Source organism: Ylistrum balloti, unplaced genomic scaffold, assembly GCF_031769215.1.
Source record: "Ylistrum balloti isolate Yb309-2 unplaced genomic scaffold, AGI_CSIRO_Ybal_v1 Utg370370, whole genome shotgun sequence".
NCBI classification, from domain to species: Eukaryota; Metazoa; Mollusca; class Bivalvia; order Pectinida; family Pectinidae; genus Ylistrum; species Ylistrum balloti.
This window is the reverse complement of record NW_026782260.1, coordinates 28290-48252: the sequence shown is the minus strand read 5'-3', so window position 1 is coordinate 48252 and position 19963 is coordinate 28290. Positions and strand designations below refer to the sequence as shown.

The 19963-nt window shown below is 36.3% G+C and overlaps 1 protein-coding gene and 1 pseudogene across 1 annotated transcript; both read left to right on the top strand.

Annotated features, from left to right (window-relative positions):
- The first annotated feature begins 228 nt into the window (after positions 1 to 228).
- On the top strand, positions 229 to 8059 carry LOC132553995 (putative acyl--CoA ligase YdaB). The gene is made up of 2 exons (XM_060218290.1): positions 229 to 252; positions 6347 to 8059. Exon 2 carries the CDS (start codon positions 6356 to 6358, stop codon positions 8057 to 8059), a length of 1704 nt encoding a protein of 567 aa, XP_060074273.1. The 5' UTR covers positions 229 to 252; positions 6347 to 6355.
- A 5154-nt stretch (positions 8060 to 13213) lies between these two features.
- On the top strand, positions 13214 to 14746 carry LOC132553975 (uncharacterized; annotated as a pseudogene).
- The last annotated feature ends 5217 nt before the right edge of the window (positions 14747 to 19963 follow it).

The following is a 19963-nucleotide window of genomic DNA, read 5'->3' as shown; positions in this document are numbered from 1 at the left end:
GTTACGTATTATGTAGTATCTGTTTGGAATGAAAAAATATCTGCTTGGGAATATTATGTAACAGACATCGACACATTTTAACTGCATAATTATCCTGATTTGGCGAACATCACGTGAAGTACATGCGTCAACAGAACATGACCTTGAGTTGATAAAAGTATACACATACCTCAAAGTCGGTCAGAAAGACCGGGAGTGGGGATACTTACTTCACGTCATTTCAACCTTTCTGGATTGTCTTCACTATAAAAGGTAACATTTATTATCTACATCTATACACCTATATGTCGTAAACGAACAATTCAGTAATACGTACGCTTTGAATGTAGGGATTGTTAATTATTTCAATGTGTTCACAACTACCTGTTTATGGTCACGTATCCCGCTCGAGTTCGTTTAACCTTTCATCAGCTATCAAGTTGTCACTCTTGGCTGTAGGCCTTTTGTTGTATCATTGAATGATTACCTGTAAGCATTTATATTTCTCAATAGAAAAAGTTCAACCCTCTACCATCACAGTCATGATTTATATTATCTCTTACTGAACTGGTGAATTGTTTTAGCTAAACCAGTTGATATGACGTCCTTAAGTGTACTTATGATAATGAGGGAATAGATTTCGTTTGCATTTTGTCCCGGAGCATTAAATTAATAAGGCAATATTATTTTTATGTTTATTGCATTATAGGATAAACGAAATTCTATAGAAGATATGATACATTGCAAAGTGCTTACCGAGTGCTCTTTTGGGCACATCTTGCCACGTGTTGAATATTTATTTTGTGTATAATCTGTGGTTATATAACATCAACTCGTTCCAACGGCCAATGAAAGATGTCGTAACTCCGCAGCTTTTCAGTCGTACTATAAACGCCATTTAAAATCCAGTTGAATTGTTCAAATCGTTTTCTGATCTTATTTAATATCTTTTATTTAATCACCATAAGAATACATATATATACTGAAAGGATAAAGAAACGCAGGGTAATATTTATTCCTATATTTTGAAAACGCGTTATCCAAATAAAGTGAAACTTTGTGGTTTGAGTAATTAGGTCATATTACACCTTGCCATGTATCGAAAATTTAGTCACGGTACAGTGCGCAGCTCTGGTAAATTGAGGAAGGAAAAAACAAGAATCTCGTGCACCGTGTTCTGGTCTCATGCAGCTTTGGTCAAGTCACTCTTCGGTAGTCTTTATACAGACCAACTGCTTCTCTAAAATTAATTGAGAATTCGATTCGTTTTAAGAATGGCACGACTCACAGAAGTTCAGAGGGGTCAGGCCATTCAGATGCTGATGCAAGGACAGCTGCAAAATCAGGTTGCTAGGCACTTTGGTGTTAATGTTTTCACCATAGAACGTCTTGTAAGACGTCTTCGGGAAACTGGGCGATTGGCCGATCGACCTAGGTCAGGACGTCCGCGCGTAACGTCACGACGTCAGGATCGCTATATCGTCGTGTCTCATGTGCGTAATCGGCGCCTTACTGCCGTTGAGAGTGCACTTAATGTTCGTGGAAATCATGGGCGACCTATAAGTTCAAAAACTGTAAGGAATCGATTACGAGAAGTTGGTGTAAGAGCACGTCGCCCCTACGTAGGTCCACACCTTACCCCTGCTCGACGTCAGCGTCATATGGCCTGGGTCGCTGCACATGCTCCACGACGGTTTCCACTGAGGCAGTGGAGACAAGTTTTCTTCACGGACGAGTCTCGATTATCGATATGACGGCCGTCAACGTGTCTACCGACGTCGTGGCGAACGTTTTACGGACGCTTGCGTTGAAGAGAGGGATAGGTTTGGGGGCGGTTCAGTAATGGTGTGGGGAGGAATCTTACACGGGTTAAAATCACAATTGGTTGTTATTGATGGCAATTTAACAGCAGCTAAGCATAGAGATGAGATCCTCCGACCCCATGTTATCCCTTTCTTACAGCAGCATAATCTAATCCTCCAGCAGGATAATGCTAGGCCCCACGTAGCAAGGATTTGCTTCTGGATCTTTCTGGCCAACAACAACATTCAACCACTAGATTGGCCGCCATATAGCCCTGATTTGTCCCCGATCGAGCATCTTTGGGACCAGTTGGATAGACAGGTTCGAAAGCGCCAGCCACCCCCTGCTACTCGAGAGCAGTTGACCAGAGCTCTGATTGAAGAGTGGGACAACATCCCCATAAGACGGATTAACGCTCTCATGAACTCTGTGACCAGAAGAATAAGGGCCGTGAACACAGCAAACGGCGGACACACAAGATATTGATGACTCAATTCAATTTCAATTTCAAAATCCTATGGGTCCATTCAATTTAATCATTAGTACCTCTAAACCAATTGTCAGATGCAAAATACAGACGTTGGAAATTTTTAAGCTTTAATTTATCTGTAAGTATACAAAATTTCGTTTTAAATGAAGCCCGATATCATACTTAATTTCTGGTTTAAAGTTCACCCTGCGTTTCTTTATCCTTTTAGTATATATATGCAGTTGCTGTAACACAAACTTAGTGTGAATGATCGTTCGAAATAAGAGGAAACACCATCACTGTGCCGTTACAGTCAGTACCGTCTATGCAACTGTCACAACCATGACAGAGTTTTTTCCCTTTATGTCGGTAGTTTGTGGAACTCTTCTGTTATAAGGTAGAAAATGTTGTTTTATTGTGCGCTTTCAAAACAGCGTGCATGTAGCAGGCAATGTCAGTTACATGCTGTTGGATTTTGGATACAGTAATGTAGGTTTCAACACAGTTGCAACGTTTAACATGCTATTTCAATGTGTCATTTATAATACTGTTCTAATATGAAACAGACACTGCCTAAAAGCGAGCGTAAGTTGGTAAACAAGATGCACATTTTGAACAGTCTGACCCATGTCTACAAAACATCGGCACATACAAAATATCAATATATCATCATCATTATCATCATCATCAACACATCTTCTAGAAAACAATGTATCAACATGATCAGGCGGTGGTTTTGTGGCCCAGTTGAAACACACTTGTCTTTGTCCGGGATTCGATTCTCCGAGGGATATAGGTTTCCTAGCACAGTTAAACCCCTCGCATGCTTACAACAAGTGTGATTTATATAAGTTAAAATAATAAAGTTTCCATATGTAAGTAAGTCATGCACATACAATCATGTACAATTTAGGAAGACAAAAAAGAACAAATCAAAAGACCACAAGATAACGCAAAGCGTAACATAATCCCCGCGCCTGCTGTTTAACAGAACGACACAAAACCATATATATATGTTAATATCACAAGTTTAATGTCAATTTGTTATCTTTAATTTTTCCATACAAAGTACAAATGTATTGAAATTGAGAACTTTTGCTTGAGCACCAGCTTAATGCCTGTACAAAATTTTGAGTACCGGGTAATTACCTTGAATGGTTTAAAGAGAACTGGTCTAACCTAACCCAGTAACTTAACCTATCTGTTTCCATGGTAACAGAATAAGTATTCAAATGGTGAGCTTCCCCATAGCAAAAGAAAGTACTAGCTCATAAACGTAAAAAGTTTTTATCTAATATCTTGAATGGTTTCAGACCATTGGCCCAGAAAATCCGGAATTTGTGATGAGGGTTACCTGTTTCCATGGTAACAGTTAATGTTTTAATAAAGTCTTTGACAACATATCTAGATTTTTAAAATTGATAAAAATATCTTAAAAATAGATGTACAAGAATATCCCTTTCAGAGTTACAGATATTGCAGAGAGGACTATGCGTGATTTTTTTTTTAAAAACAAAGGAGTTTGAAGTCAAAATATGGCGAAAGACAATACAGGTTTAGTCGGATTTGTAAAGGCGGTGGTTATGTTTTTTTCATCATTAAAATCAGAATGTTCTCACCCACAGTTTTCTATCCTGTTTGCTATTGGGAGTTTTAGTTCTGTTATTTAACAAATCATAAAATGCTTTAGAACCTTCAGTTTATAAGCTATGCCTTGGTAGCAAAATTAGGGTAAATTTATAACCTCTGTTGAGACTATTTTGTTAAACATTATAATTCAGAAAATCAATATAAATATATACATGTTTAAATGAAATTCTTAATAATGTCACAACATGTTACATAAACTGTATTTTTCTGAAAAAAAAAACAACAACAAAAAACAAAAAAAAAACAAAACAAAAAAACAAAAAAAAAAAAAAAAAAAACAAAAACAAAAAAAACTCGTCACTAATAGTTTTCTTATCATTGTGCCTTATTAGTGTTTGCTGGAAAATTTCTAAACGTTCAAATACTTGATCATAATTAATTTCAAACAGTTATCGAAAGAATATCCACATCTTGCAAAATTAATATAGTTAAGAGACTGAACAGATTTTGTCAAATCCGGACCTTTCGGATGCTTCCGTGTAAGAGACGATATCTCACGGAAAGTGACAGAAGTTCCCAAAGGTTAAACAGGAAATCAGGTACATCGGAGAACAAACGTGCTCTAATTTTTCGACGCGATATTTTTTGTGTTTCAAACCATTAAAGTATTTTTGTTAAATTAATCTTAATGATTTAAGATTTTTGGTATGATTTCACGTCCGCATGAAAGTTTAAAAAGATACTTTGTCGGTCAAAATAAATTTAATCCATTCAGCGGGTCGGCAGTTTTCATTGCGTGCTGCGGTAAGTGTATTGTGGGTAATGAAGTACCTGCCACACTTCCGTTTAAAGTTGATCGTATTGGCAGCTTGTTGGAGTTGAATTACCAAACGCAATACCATAAAGCACTCGCTGTGCTCGCTATAATCATAAGGACATATAGAGGTGAAATCCGGGCACTTTGGGTCGTTGAGTTGACTTAAGTCGATGACGTGAGAGATGGTTTAGATTACGTGTGTGAGAGATAGTTTGGATGAATATTATAATCACTGCTGTCAAATTCAGTGATATTAGTTCTGTTTATTTCTTGGATGTGAATCCATGGAAAATATAACACGTAATACATTGTAAAGCATGTCAAGCTTGTATTAGTGCAGTTTAGACATACATGTCGTTTTTGTAATTACAAGTCAACACAAATTATTAAAAACAGGTTTATTTCTGTTTATTACAGTCCTTTACGTTCTCAAAAGAAATAAATGCTATGCATAAAACTGAAGCCATTTGCAGGTTGTAATGTGGTCACCAAAATCTAAAATGTACAAGCACAATCATAAAGTTGTCAAGTTGAAAACCAATGAAAGGTAAATATTTTAGGAGTCAAATTAGGCAGGGTGCAATATAGTCACGTCAATGTTAACACAGTTTTGTGTATGATGGTATAAATGGAAGCATCAATAAAAACTTCATCATCCGAACTTGTTTTATAAACGAACTTTCATAGCGAAATCGCGTAATGTCACCGCTGCAAATTTAGGAATGGATAATAAAAAAACGATTGTTGGTTACTTGAGAGAGAGTTTCATGGTGATCTATTGCGATCATCTTTGTCCGGCGTCGTGCGTTCGTAAACAAGTTAGCATTTAGACCTTCCAGAAATAACTGAACCGATTTCAATGAAAGTTTGCAGAAAAATATTCTTGCATCAGATAAAAAAAAAAAAAAAAAAACTAAATATTAGATAATAGGATCTCTACCCCACAGGATCCATGAGCGATGTAGACTAAAATTTCAAAAATCATGGAAGGAAATGTCTAAAATAATAAACTTTATTTATTTTACAACAAATACGAAACAAGTTTTTTAAACTTGCATTTGTCGCTCTTGTTGGCCCGAACGGAAGCGCACGAAATGTCTTAAGGTGCTTTAACAAAACTGAATTTAATGGCACCAGGGTTTCATACTTCCCCTCGGGGAGGGAATGAAGTTTTCAATAGTTTATATAGGAAAATGAATGTTTGTGCCTAATTTGTTTAATTTACATTGGGAATATTTCAACCTCGGTTAGAATTAGAAGTGAAGGATGACGGCTTCATGGTATGCTCATATTGATCCTGATTGACGCTAGGCGCTGATGGGCGGGGCAAAAAATCTTCTCAACACCCAGATATGGTAGTATCAAATGCCCTTCATGGATGGAAGTATCTTAAAGTGCTTAACCAAAGTTGTGAATTTTGTGAGTCAAGGGTCTCTCCTCGTGAGGAGGGGGTAAAGTTTACATTAGTTTATATATAAATATATATAATACACATTTTGAGCATAGTTTGTTTTATTTCCATTGGAAATATTTCAAACTTTGTTAGAATTACACGTAAACTGAAGGACGGGGTCAAAGGGGTCTAATTGACTTAAAAACCCAAACACCAAGCACCGGGTAAATCATCGCTCATCCCTCAAGCCTTTGAAACTGATTAAATATTAACTCTTATTTCTGTTCTTTTTCAGATTAGTGAAATGGATGCTCCTTCAGATTTCAGCTACCTACATACCCCTCCCATCAAACCTTATAGCTATACGACAGTTGCAAAAGTTGCAAAGGAGAATGCCTTTCATCATCCAAATAAGGAGGTTTTTATACTTAGAGAAGTGGACGGGTCAAGGTCAAGTTTGACTAATGCTGCTTTGTACCAACAGGCTGAACAACTTGCGAGGTACCTTGTGACACAAGGAATACAGAAAGGAGACGTTGTAGCCTTGGTAGGTCCGAATACACTAGAGATGGTTATTGGAATGTTGGGCATATTGACAGCTGGAGCTGTTGTCTTGAATGTCACCATCAACATGAAAACAGCACTAGATGTTAAAGAATTATTTCAATTAGCGCATGTGAAATGCGCTCTAGTGGATACTGGCAAAGACAATAGTCTTCTTCCCCCAGTCAGGGCTATGCTGCAGCACTGCAATGTTCAGACAGATGAAACAAACGAAGATAGCGACAGAAAATTTATTCTTCTGCGCAAAGCAGACCTCCATGATTTCAAGACGGCGGAATCATTGGAAACTATACAATTACAAAATCTCTCTGAAGTCGAACTTCCATCCATTTATCCAGAAGATAATGCCATAATATTCACAACATCTGGCAGCACTGGAAAGCCTAAAATGGTATTTCACTCTCATTTTGACTTTGCAAGTTATCCGTTACCATTAACTCCGCCTACAGCAGACTATGAGATCACTATTTTCAATGACAGACCATTCGCATGGATTGGAGGATCGCCTGTATATACTATCCTTCGCAGTGAAACAAGGGTCGTCATGGACGCATCCATAGCAATGAACAGTCAAAACACAAAGCTTATTTGGCAGATCGTTAAAGAAGAGCGTTGTACCGACGCCTTGATGTTGCCATTTGTAATTCATGATCTGCTTGAATTGACAAAGACCGTTACCGAAGACGACTTCAGATTGCAACACATCATTACTGGTGGTCAGATGATAGATAACTGCTACACCGGAGTCATAGGGCCATTTTGCCACAAAATGATGATTGTTTATGCCTGTAGCGAAGGTATAGGTATCACTCTGAATGGACCAATAGGTCACGCTCAACCTCTGCTGGCCGGGGATGTTGGCAAACCTTATCCAGGGGTGGAGGTCCGAATTGTTGACTTTCAAGAACTTCCAATCGCACGGGGATTAATAGGAAAAATTCAGATTCGTTCGCGGCAAGTAATGAAAGAATATTTTTGTAGTCCCAACCTGACCAAAGAGGCTTTTACAGAAGAAAGATGGTTCAAGACGGGAGATATTGGCAAAATTTCGGTAGATGGAAATCTCATTCTTCTTGGGAGAGAAAATGATGCTATATCAAGGGGAACACGCAAAATATATCCTAGCATGCTGGAGTTCCTATTGAAGCAAATGAAGTCGATCAAAGAAGTTTCTCTGGTACCTGTACCTGACAAAAGACTGTATGAAGAGATCTGTGTGTGTTTTGTGTCTTCTGGACAACTTACTTCGCATGATGTTCAGAATTACTGCAAGCAGAACTTGTTCAAGGAAAACACCGTCGATAGCCTTGGTGAAATTCCGACATATTTCTTGCAGTTTGAAACCTTTCCAAAGTTACCTTCTGGAAAGCCAGACAAGAAAGCGATACAGAAGGATGCTACTGTAAGGTTAAGCCTGATGGGAGAAGTTGTTAATTCAAACTAGTTGCTGGTAAATGGAGCTATACTGATCAATTCATTCAGGAACAAAAGAGAAAAGTATAAATGAAACATGCAACTCGCAGTTTATTGACTCGTATATTTATCCACATTTACATGGGAACACTTTTGTTGGACTTGACTTGTCGAGAAGAAACGAGAAAAGAACACCATATCATTATCTAAATTGATGACTTTTGCGGTTAGTTATGATGAATTCAGAGTAAACGCTTACCTAGCCTATTGCATAAACAGACTGCAGATAATGCACTTATCATGAGTGTTTATTTATGAGTTGGGTGATGCCGAGACCCTAGCAAAGTAAAATGAACATTGCAGGATTAGATTTCTAATTCCATTTGATATCGAAACAAATATAAGCTTATTGTCATCATGTAACTTAGTTACGTTAATTTTCAAAACATTACTGAAAACAAAATTTTATTTCGACATTCAAAAATGAAAATGACTGATCTCTTTTTTCTTTTTTTTTTTTTTTGTTTGTTTTTTGTTTGTTTTTGGTTTGGTGATGTCATAATGCATGTGATGTCCTGAGGCCATGACATCACTCCACAATAAAGACAATTTGAATATTCAGCAAATCACAGACACACTGAGTCGAATATGGGTAAAGAATGAACATCATTTTATTATACAATGTCTAATAGTTACCACTGGATTTTCATATATTTATATATGTCATTCGGGAGAGTATATTACCAATAAATGGATTGTACAGAACATGGTTCAATTTGTTTTCAATCATGTTTGGATTTTGCTACCAGTTTCACATTTCGGAAAGCTTTAAGCGCCATATATTTATTGAGAGTTGTTTATTTTACTGAACCATCTTGATGGTATTGCGTACCTCGCATACAGCTTTCCTTGAATAGGAAAAAGTGACAAGACCTATTATTATGTAAATGAGTAATTTCCTAATCCTATCTTGTTAGTTTTGGTAATTTGTCTAATTTGTGATTGTCTACATGCCATTTACCCTTGTTGACTGTTATAAGAATAAGCAGTTCACGTCCGAATGTCTTAAATGGAGGGTCAAATACCAGTCTTAAACTGGCGCATATTCGTGGTATGTTGGTCCGTATCAATTCTTACATGTGGTTTCCAAAAAGTATACGTTGGAAAATGTTCTTAACCTACCGCTTATCATGTATCATATTTGCACATGCTTCCTTATAGGATGTTTCAACTCAGCAAGTTTTGTTTCTCTTTGTCATACGTTTTTGTTGTCTCCGTGAAGATCATAAGTCAAGGAGGTAACATCGCTGTTCCAATCACTCCTATTATTACCACCAAGCGTAATCAAATTACCACTCCTTTTCCAGGTAAACATTCAGTGTATTTATAGATGTTGCCATTTTTCCATTATACGGTCCATAACGGCATTGAATTTCTCTCTGCAGTCTTCTAATATTTCCCCTTTTCCCATCCGAAAATTATATTCTGTTTCCAGATTGAAAATTCATCTGTCTACCTGTAACTCTCCGCTTTCCCCTCTCTTACATATTCTCTGAATCTTTCCAGTTTTCTGTTAGTCATCTTATTCTTACCGAACTTGGTCTCAAGCGATGGTATGATGTTAAAAAGGAACACCGACCCTGTACTTTTCTGCCGATTCACTCTGTATACAGAGCTCTGCTTTTAGTACCAGTCCTCCCGTTACCACTCTGGTCCTCGGTCCTGGTATGGCTAAGTGTAAAGTTATAAGTGTACAGGTATCACATGTCCACGTAAGGTACAATGTATACACTCAATACTGGCGCGCGTAAACCGTTGTTTCTACAAGTGGTCAGTCCCGAGTCCTATGAATGAGTTTAAAATACCATTTTCCATAAAACCTTCACCGAAAAAAAATTCCGTAATATGTACCTTCAAGCTACTGCATGCTAAAAATAGCATCCTTTTTTTTCTGAAGAGTCATTCTTTTCGGTTTTCGATTGTATCTTATGTTTTCTACGTATGTCAGTTTTCATGAAAGTATACTTGAGAAAAATCCATAATGACGAGTAAATCACTCTTTTTCCCGGCAACATGAAAGGCTATTGATCAGCAATAGATGTAATTCTTTTCTTATCTCTCTGCATTACTGCGTCTCTTAAACACAGTATTAGAACCCAAATGGCTAAGTTACATGGATAGTCTTCAATATCAAATATAAAGAAGGAAAATAATGAACGTTCTAATCGATGGTTCACACTTAAGAATAGGAACTCCCGTGTCACACACTATAGGATAAGAATTAGTCCATTGAAAGTGACATAAAAAAAATCACACAAAAGGCGTTACTCCTTATTGTGTCTATAGAATGTCTGGTAAAGAATCGACCGACTCGAACCAGTAAAATTGTTGCCATATGCAGACAGACAGACAGACTTGGAGATGACAAATACGAAATTTCATTTGCATCTTCCGGAATTGGAAGTTTAAAAAAGTATCACGCGAAGAAATTACAAGAAGACAACCAGATAAAGTGTTCTTCTCTGAGGATCTCACGAGATTCTGCCAGGCCACCAAGGTATTGTCTCTGACCAACTTTAAAGGAAAACCGATTTTTATATGCACTGTTGCAGACGTTTAATGAAACAGCACGGAACTCCAATCAAAATCCTTATCAAATCCCACAGAGACCGACAAGACCACCTGACATTACTGCACCCAGCACTCAAATAGAATTTAATTCCTCCATGCACCGATTTATTTCACATTGAGTTAATAGATGGTTTTTTGTATGATTTATCTATGTTTAGTCGCAAACATATTAACCCTTATATCTAGAAGGCAAATTTAGTGCAAACTGAATTATTTCTTGCTGCCATCTTGAAACTGTTACTGTTTTGATCGTAATGTATTTGGAAAGAGATTTATGTAAGCTATTAAACTTCAAGAGTATTTTTTCTGCGTTTTTAAAATACTTAATCAACTAAAACGTTTCATATAAGATGAGAGCAAATACAACGCAAAACTGTAGCAAACTCTTCTTGAACCGAGTAATCCATATTTCAATGCTTAAAAGGATTTGATTAAGGGCATTAAGTCTCTTTGGATCGCCGTAATATAAAGATTTGTATTCATTGCCTGGTTTGGAAACACATTATTTAGGCTTTGATTATCACCACTTTACGACATCGCTCTTTTATTACCTTGTGTTATTGTCTGAACAGATGTTTAATGTACATTTTTCATTCGTGTTTTTTATATGAAAAAAAAATATTTCTTGTTTTTGTAATTATATCACATATAAATACATTCCACGAATATGTTTTCATCGAAATAAATAAGTGGCTGACGTATTGACATTACCTGTTTTAAACATATTGATACAATTGGATGCTTACAGACCAGAAACGTTATATAGTCGCCATACTAACTAGATTTTACTTTTCCAGTCAGAGGTAAGATGTTTATTTACATTGTCAATATCGAAGTAGTATGTATATAATGCCCATTTTTCTTAATAACCATGGTTTCCAAGAATAGAATATCACTTAGTAGTATTTGTTTGTTTACTAATTGTTTAATATCGTTTCCATGTCAACGGTCATTTCCCATGGGCGTTAATTCGGCTCCATTGTCCACGGCTTTTTGATGTATCCATGAAGTGATTCATTGTTGCAATGTCAGCATTCCAATGTCATAACTTTGTTTACAAAATTCTGCTTGTTACTGCGACGGCTGAAGTGTAAGTTTATTTGTGTTCAATATTTTTACGTATTTCGTGAGTTGCTAATTATAATGATAATGTTAGCATTGCTGCATAATGCCAATAAATGCAGTTAAAATATCATCAATCCAATCGGAAGTACAACAAATTTTCAGCTTCATTTTTTACTGCTTCTTGTGGTTAAAAATTAGCTTTCATGGTTTGCGAGGACTTATCTTAGAAGTATGATGCAGACATAGAGATGATAATGAGCAATGTATTATTAAACAATGGGGAAAAACAGTCAAAGTCCGGTATGTAAATGAATAGAACTTATTTTGAGACGTGTTTATATTTACTGTTGCTATGGAGTACATCAAATTCATTGAACAGTTCTAAAATTTGGGAGCAGCATTCAGCAAAATTGAGCCACTGCGATCTTTTCCCGGATAAGTGAAACTAAATTGGACATTTAAAAGAATTTTGTATTGAAAAGTTTTGTTATGTTTGTTAGCTTTTTATGCAATTTGTGCTTATTTAGTAAAAACGTGCCTTAACTGGAAATCTGGCTGATTATGATATGGATAACAACTTATCTGTAGCGTGGTGCTCCTACACATGCCTATACATTATGTGTTTTAATTCATTGAGGCAAATGAGAATCAGGTTGTGTGATACAAGGGGCAATGGTTCAAACACTTTTTTATCATTAATACATTATGTCGTCATTGTTTGAATAAAAATAAAATTACTTTTAATTTTTTATTCTCCTGAACCTCGATCTTTCTTCTCTAACGAAACAAACAGGAGTAGCTTTTCACAAAGCTGTATGAAAAGCATGATGTTCTCAATTTCCTTTTAGTAATTTTTTGATTTCGTGATAGCAACATACCTGTATGTTCAAACTATGGTGTTTACAAGTCAGCTTATTCGATATTCTAGGTTTTTCTCAATATCACGGTCTTCATGTTGTAAATGTTCTTAACTAATACACCTGTAACACATGGTTTTGAGAGATGCAGGTCGTCATATTATCTCATTTAGACATATTATATTTCCTGGTATGATTTGATGTTTAAGACATTGCTTACAGGAAAATAAACAATATTTAATGATTTTATAAGAATGCAGATCCTAATTCTCGCTCTGTTGCACGATAATTAGGATCTTAATGAGGATGACGATATGCAAGGCGGATGTTGGCGATGGAGCAGAAGACGTTTACTCTTCCAGAACGCATGGCCTTAATCCTCTTGTATTTTATCTCACGAGTCTGAATCTTTGTAAATCTTTCTTTCGTTTATATTTGTTCATAGTCTCATTGAACATGCGTTTGAAATAATTTTCAGCTGATATTTATTTATTGGTACTTCCTTTGTTGTTTTACTTAGAAACATTGTTTGTCTAAATGATACTTTAATATAAATTGACGAATATGAATGCATATTTACACTCATTTGCACTGAATTATATCCGTGATTTGTCTCTTTTTAGAGTAGAGCAATGGACGCTCCATCAAACCTTAGCTACCTCCACACGCTTCCTATCAAACCCCACAACTACACGGCAGTAACCGATGCAGCAAAAGAAAATGCGCGTCTTCGTTCAAATCAGGAGCTACTTATTCTAAGGGAACTTGATGGGTCAAGATCAAGCTTGACAAATGCCAGCCTATGGAATCAAGCTGAGCACTTGGCAAAGTACCTTGTGACACAAGGTGTTACTACGGGAGACGTCGTAGGATTGATAGGTCCGAATACACTGGAAATGGCTATTGGGACATTAGGAATATTGGCAGCAGGAGCTGTTGTCTTACATCTCAATATGAATATGAAAAATGCAATGGATGTCAAAGCACGACTTCAGCTGGCAAATGCAAAATTAATCTTGGTGGATTGTGGCAAAGATAACTTTCTTTTCTCTCCTGTCAAGGCTATACTGGAACATTGCTGTCTTCTGCTGTCAAAACAGACAAAAGAAAGCGTTATTGTTGAGACAATCTTTCTCAGAAAAACGGACGTGGCTGACTTTAGGTCCATGAAAACTTTACAACAGATACAATCGGAAAATTTGGATGAAGTGGATCTTCCAAACATTTATCCCGAAAACAATGCAATGATCTTTGTAACATCCGGAAGCACTGACAAACCAAAGATGGCTTTACATTCTCACTTCCACTAACTACAAACCCCTTTACACCCTGCCTGCAAACAATGATCAAATTATCATGTTTAACGATAGATCATTCGCATGGCTCGGAGGTTCACTTGTGTTTACCATATTTCAAAGTCAAACTAGAGTCCTATTGGAATCTACTGTAACAGTGAACAGTCAAAATGCCGGCTTTCATATGGCTGTACAGAAAGTGCAGGTGTCACATTGAAGGGTCTTATTGATGGTAAAGCATATTTAGAGACAGGAGATGTTGGTCGACCATGTCCAGGTGTGGAGATCAGAATTGTGGACCACCAAGAAATTGCCATCAAAAGGGGATTAACAGGTAACATTCAGGTCCGGTCAATATTTGTTATGAAGGAATACATGGGCAATCCTCAACTCACAAAGGAGGCTTTGACAGATCAGAGATGGTACAGAACAGGGGACATCGGTAAAGTCACTCCGGAAGGGAATCTGATCATAATTGGAAGAGAAAATGATGTTATATCCAGAGGGACGGCCAAAATATATCCGTATATGCTGGAATTTCTTTTGAAAGAGCTGAGTACAAAGACGTCTGTGTGGTACCTGTACCGGATAAAAGGCTGTATGAAGAAATTTGTGTCTGTTTTTTATCTTCTGAAAAACTCGCTGCGAGTGACGTTGAACATTTTGTCAAACAGAAACTTTTTAAGACAAGCACTCTTGACAGCCTTGGTGAAATGCCGACATATTTCTTGCAGTTTAAAACCTTTCCCAGGTTAGGAAGTGGGAAACTAGACAAAAAAAAAGATACGCCGAGATGCTACAGTGCGATTAGGATTAATCAAATACTAATGGCATCTAACTGGAATCATGATATTGTGGAACAATTAAGAGGTAATAATGATAACACATCACGGGAAACCCAATAAAACAGGCTGATCTATGCATTGTAGACCTGATATTTGTGTTATTATTTTCATACAGTGCATGTTTACTAATTTTGTTACAACGAATATGACGAGAACTATTTCAGCAGTTCGGAAAAGACTTTTATTTTAAAAAAGCAGAATTACGTTCTTGATACGTTTGCAACTTTTCTGTAGCGGATATCTTTCTTACCGCCAAAATTTAACAAAAGTTACCGCCATTAAAAAAACAAAAGTGTTCGCGGGAATCTTGGGATTGTTTTTTTCTAGTAGTTTTAAAGACATTTGTATCAAAAGATATCTTTAAGTCATTTGACCTTTAATCAGTAACCAATAACCATCTTGTTTCGTCGTATTGGTTTGCATCATGCCATAAATAATTATGAGGTCGTACTGACCAAACCGTTTTATTTCTAGAGTAATCCCAAACTGTAAGTGACCGCTAATAATGCTTTTTTGCAAAACGCTTGTGCCATTGTTTAGGTAGTTGGTGAGGAAAAGAAGCTGAATAAGTGCTATTTTTCGACCTTCGTAAACCATCACAGAAAATTTTGATCTCTTGAGTCACTTATGTTTTTTCAATTGTTACTAAGTTCCGCTACTGGATATTAGATAAAAATTGTCGTGAATGATCCGGATATAGTACTGGCCCAGTTTTATTTTGATTTTCTTTGGAATATTCCGATTCCAAGATTATAACGGACAAATAATTGAAATGCACGTTTGATGAAAATTTAAATAAGACACAAAAAGTAGAGCCAATCAATGAATAAATTAATGCATCCTAAGCTGTTTAGTTTAGGGCTCATCAGTGATGCTACAAGATAAGTCCAAAGTATCAAGAACGTGTATCTTTTCTGAACTATGCCACTATTCGAATGAATTAGAGTTTTCGGAGCACAATGTTACACGGTGTGCGCAAAGTGGGGATACTGGACACTATTAGCAATTGCACATCTGTACGTTCGTATTACACAGATGTTCTACGTGTATGATACAAATTCAGAAATGATTTATTGTATAAGTATGGAGCAGGTTTATTCATTTTTGTTATATGAAAGAATTAAGTCATATATCTGTAGATTAGATATCTTTTGATCTACCATATATGGACTGAAACGTTACATACACTCTTAATTTAGAGTGTTCTGTTTACAACCTGCCACACGTGACCAGTCTTAGTGTCTAAACACTTACATACACAGTTTATATGTAAACATTAAATTGACGTCTTTTTTGTCTCGACAATAAATCATATAAGATCTCGTGCTATTAGAAAGGAAATTGAATTTTCATTACTTCATTTTGAAAACAAACATATATACACAGGTAAGCTCTAAGTGTTGTGTTTGTTAACGGGATAACTAGCAAGTACCGATCAGGACCTGTCACGTATATACTAATTTACATGCAATTTATGTTGTTTTAGTTCAACCGCCCATCACTCTCAGAGGTGTGAAACTGGTCGAATTGAAAGTGAACATTATAATCACAGATCGATGTTTACAACGCCTATGAACGCTATCTAGTCATGATTACGCGAGTTTTCCATTTAATTTTCAATCCGTAATATTAGTCAAACAAATTTACCAAACCGAAGTGTCTAGTAAAACAGATATTATGTTGTATTTTTCTGCCTCATCTAAACTTCGACATAATAGACATGGCCTTTTTGTAACATGATTGAGCAAAAGTTATTTTTCCCGAACGTCAGCAATTTTGAACTTCGTCTTAAGTTCTATGATTGACCCTTGCTTAAACTGTTACTTAGATGGTAATGATCAAGTTTTATTTTTCGCATCAGTCCCAAATGAAATATGACCGCCATGATTTCCATCTTAATAACGTAAATAAACTTCACCAGTCCGATTGCCGCCATTGAGCTAGTGGGAGTCAGGAATAATTGAAACGAAGATATTTTGTTTTGTTGCCTTTCCAGATAAACTCTTTACAACTGCTTCTGTCATTTGATAATTGTTCTCAATACTTCTATTATATAATATATATTGTCAGATAACCGTTAAGGTCCTTATCAGTGTCACGATGTATTAAGTGAACAGTACTATTGTCTTTAAAATGTATATAACATTAATTGAACTTTCTTCTATCTCCGAGTGACCTGATGTTAATATGATATTAATTATAATGATATTTAGATAATTCATGAATAACTTTTTTTATGATTATCTAATCAATATATATATCATCACTGGGTTGTCAAACAAGAGGTTCACGAGCTTAAACAGTAATCTGTAACAGTATTGGGAACGATAGTTAATTATTAAAAGATCTCAGTATATTAAGCACTAAAGACAGAACATGATTGCGCAATCACAGTTTTCCTGAGCAACGCCTATTTCAAACTTGTTAGCAGGTTTCACTAGATGGATTAGGCTTCAACTATACTGTCAAAAAAGGTAACACTTGTTACAGTTATCAACCCCTCACCATTTGCACGGAAAACAAATTCTTAATAAGATTTTATACGTAGTAGAAAAAAAATAACCCTCTTCCCTGTATACTCTTTATGGTTCATCAACACCGAGAGGGTTATCAGGATCATCACTGGGTTGTCAAACAAGAGGTTCACGAGCTTAAACAGTCATCTGTAGCAGTATTGGGAACGATCGTTAATTAAAAAAAAACAGCTCAGTATGTTCAGCACTAAAGACAGAAGAGAATAAAAACGTGCTCGTCAATTCAGTTTTTCAACGTTTTCAGAAAAAAATATGTTAAATGCCATGAGAGAAGCGGTAGAAAAGGTTATTGTATTTTTTCAAGATGGTGTCCTACATAGCCATATTGGATTTCTACTCGATCCGAGAAATAACAAAACATCTTTTCAGTCAAGAATCAGCTTAATCCCTCTTGTGTTTGGGAGATTGTGAAATATAAAGGCGGAATTTGAGAAGATTGAAATAGGTGTTATTAAGAGAAATGATACATGCGCGAACAGGTGTCAAAATAACTGTAGTGAGAAAACGTGACTCTGCTGAAAAATAGGAAGGTGTCCTTTCGTTAACACTTCTCTCTAATTTTTACCTCATCGACACTAGCTTTTAAAGATGTGGTAATATTGTTTTGAGTTGACCTGAAAATATCAACACTTTGTTGCCAGGACCATCTTAAGTAAGATTCATTTTAATGCTAGTTGTTTAACTTGAAGAGATGTTTGGAATGTGGAAGAAATTACGACCGGCAGACACGATGAAGAAAGAAACATTAAGGCTTAAGGTCATTGTGATGTTCACAGCAAACAACCTGAATAATTTGTAAACGTTATAGAAGAACCAAAAGGCCTGTATCGCAGATATTGGTATTTAAGTCAAGAATGCCAAAATAATAATGTTTAGTAATCTTTGTTTTAGGTGTCAATGTACAGCGATATATAGCGACGGTGTGCATGATATTGCAAACAATGATCGCAAGAGTCTGGTGTTCAAGAAAAACTGATTTTTATCAAATTCTTAACAATTCAAGATTGCAAACAATTTATTTGAAGTCATTAAAAATAAATAATGAAATTTCCTTGATTATTCTCGAATTTAAGAGCATCCTAAAACTTTAAACATTTTAATCACTATGATTTTACATGAATCAATTTCATAGCACTAACCCCGGCTGCTGCCTAGATAAAGCTCAATTCCCTGTGTGTTCTGAAACTAAAATAAATTTTTTAGAATATCTAACTCAAGTGATATGGATAATATGAGACATGTTTTTAAGTAGTGAAATAATTTTAAAATACGTTCCCTCTCGATTATTATCAGGCTAACTTACAATACATTTAAGTACATAATAATTAAAGTTTTAAAACTTGTATCACTACCATAGCCATGTAAATACTAGATTCGACATTTCATAGGTATGCATTTCGTAGATGACTTCTTTGCTAAGGAATATTTTTATGACGACATATCCATAATCTGGCGTGCAAAATTGCTTATTCTTAATTTCACGTCTCTTCCGATCTTCAGTAGAAACATGATTTAGGTTCTGTTCCCTGGTCGAGACATACCAGTCTTAAAACGCTACTCCCTGCTCAATCTGAGCATGTTGGTTGTGTAACGACTGGTTTGCTAGCTGCGAGTATATTGTGATAAAGTGGAATGCACTGGTTCGGGACTTCGGCAGTATACTTTAAGCGTGGTACTAAAGAATCGGCTTCAGTTCGAGATATATACGCACGAAACATCTCACCTCCCATACATAAGGTCGTCCTTAAATGACCTTAGCTGTTGGTAAGACGTTAATTGATGCAAACATATCCAAACATAAGGGTAGCATGACCAACCGAATGTGCGAGACAAATGACGAATGTCTTTTCACAGTATCAAGTCAATGCACCGATACGTAATTGTAAGAGGCCAAGAAATAATTCCTGATTGAAGATTTGGGTCAATAGGTTAGAAATAAAGAAATTTAGAAAAGAAAGTTCGGTACAGCCATGTAATGAATTAAGCTCAATATGCATCATACAACTGTGTCAGTGATGTTATTGGAATATACTCAACAAAAAAAGAAAGGTTAACATGTTTCCTTGGCGAATACCTGTAAATGAGTGAAAACAAAATGACGTTTGTGCAATATTAGAAAATGGTAATGTTCTAAATTACAAAATCCAAGGGAGTTACCAAAATCATTCAAGCGTGAAAGTCTGTATTAGCGAAAGAGCTGCACTAGGTTTTCTGCGACTAATTTGTAGCTTCGCTTGAATTTCATAAACATACAATCTTACAACTGTTCCGTAGATCCTTAGGACTTAGAAATCAACGAATCTTGCTATCTATCAACTTTATCATTATGCCCCAGCTGTCACAAGTACAGAGAGAAAGGGCTGTAAGCATGATCCAGGCTGGGGAGTCTCACCGTCGAGTTGCACGGCATTTTGGTTGAAGTGTTAAGACAATTTGCCAGTTGGTAATTCGTTTTAACCACACTGGGTCAGCATCCGATTGTCCCCAAAGCGGCCGACCCCGTAAAACTACCGCCAGGGATGACCGTCGTATGCGATTGATACACTTGCGCATTCGATTCGTAACCGCAGTAGAGACTACAAGGATATTGTTTGGGCATCGTGTGTCTCCCCAAACAGTCCGCAACATGTTGAGGGCCTACCAGTTGAAAGGGCGGCGTCCCTACACTGGACCTAATTTGTTGCGACGTCACCGTAATAATCATCGTA

Excerpts from the sequence above, each read along its gene's own strand:
- LOC132553995 (XM_060218290.1), top strand. The coding sequence starts at position 6,356 with ATGGATGCTCCTTCAGATTTCAGCTACCTACATACCCCTCCCATCAAA.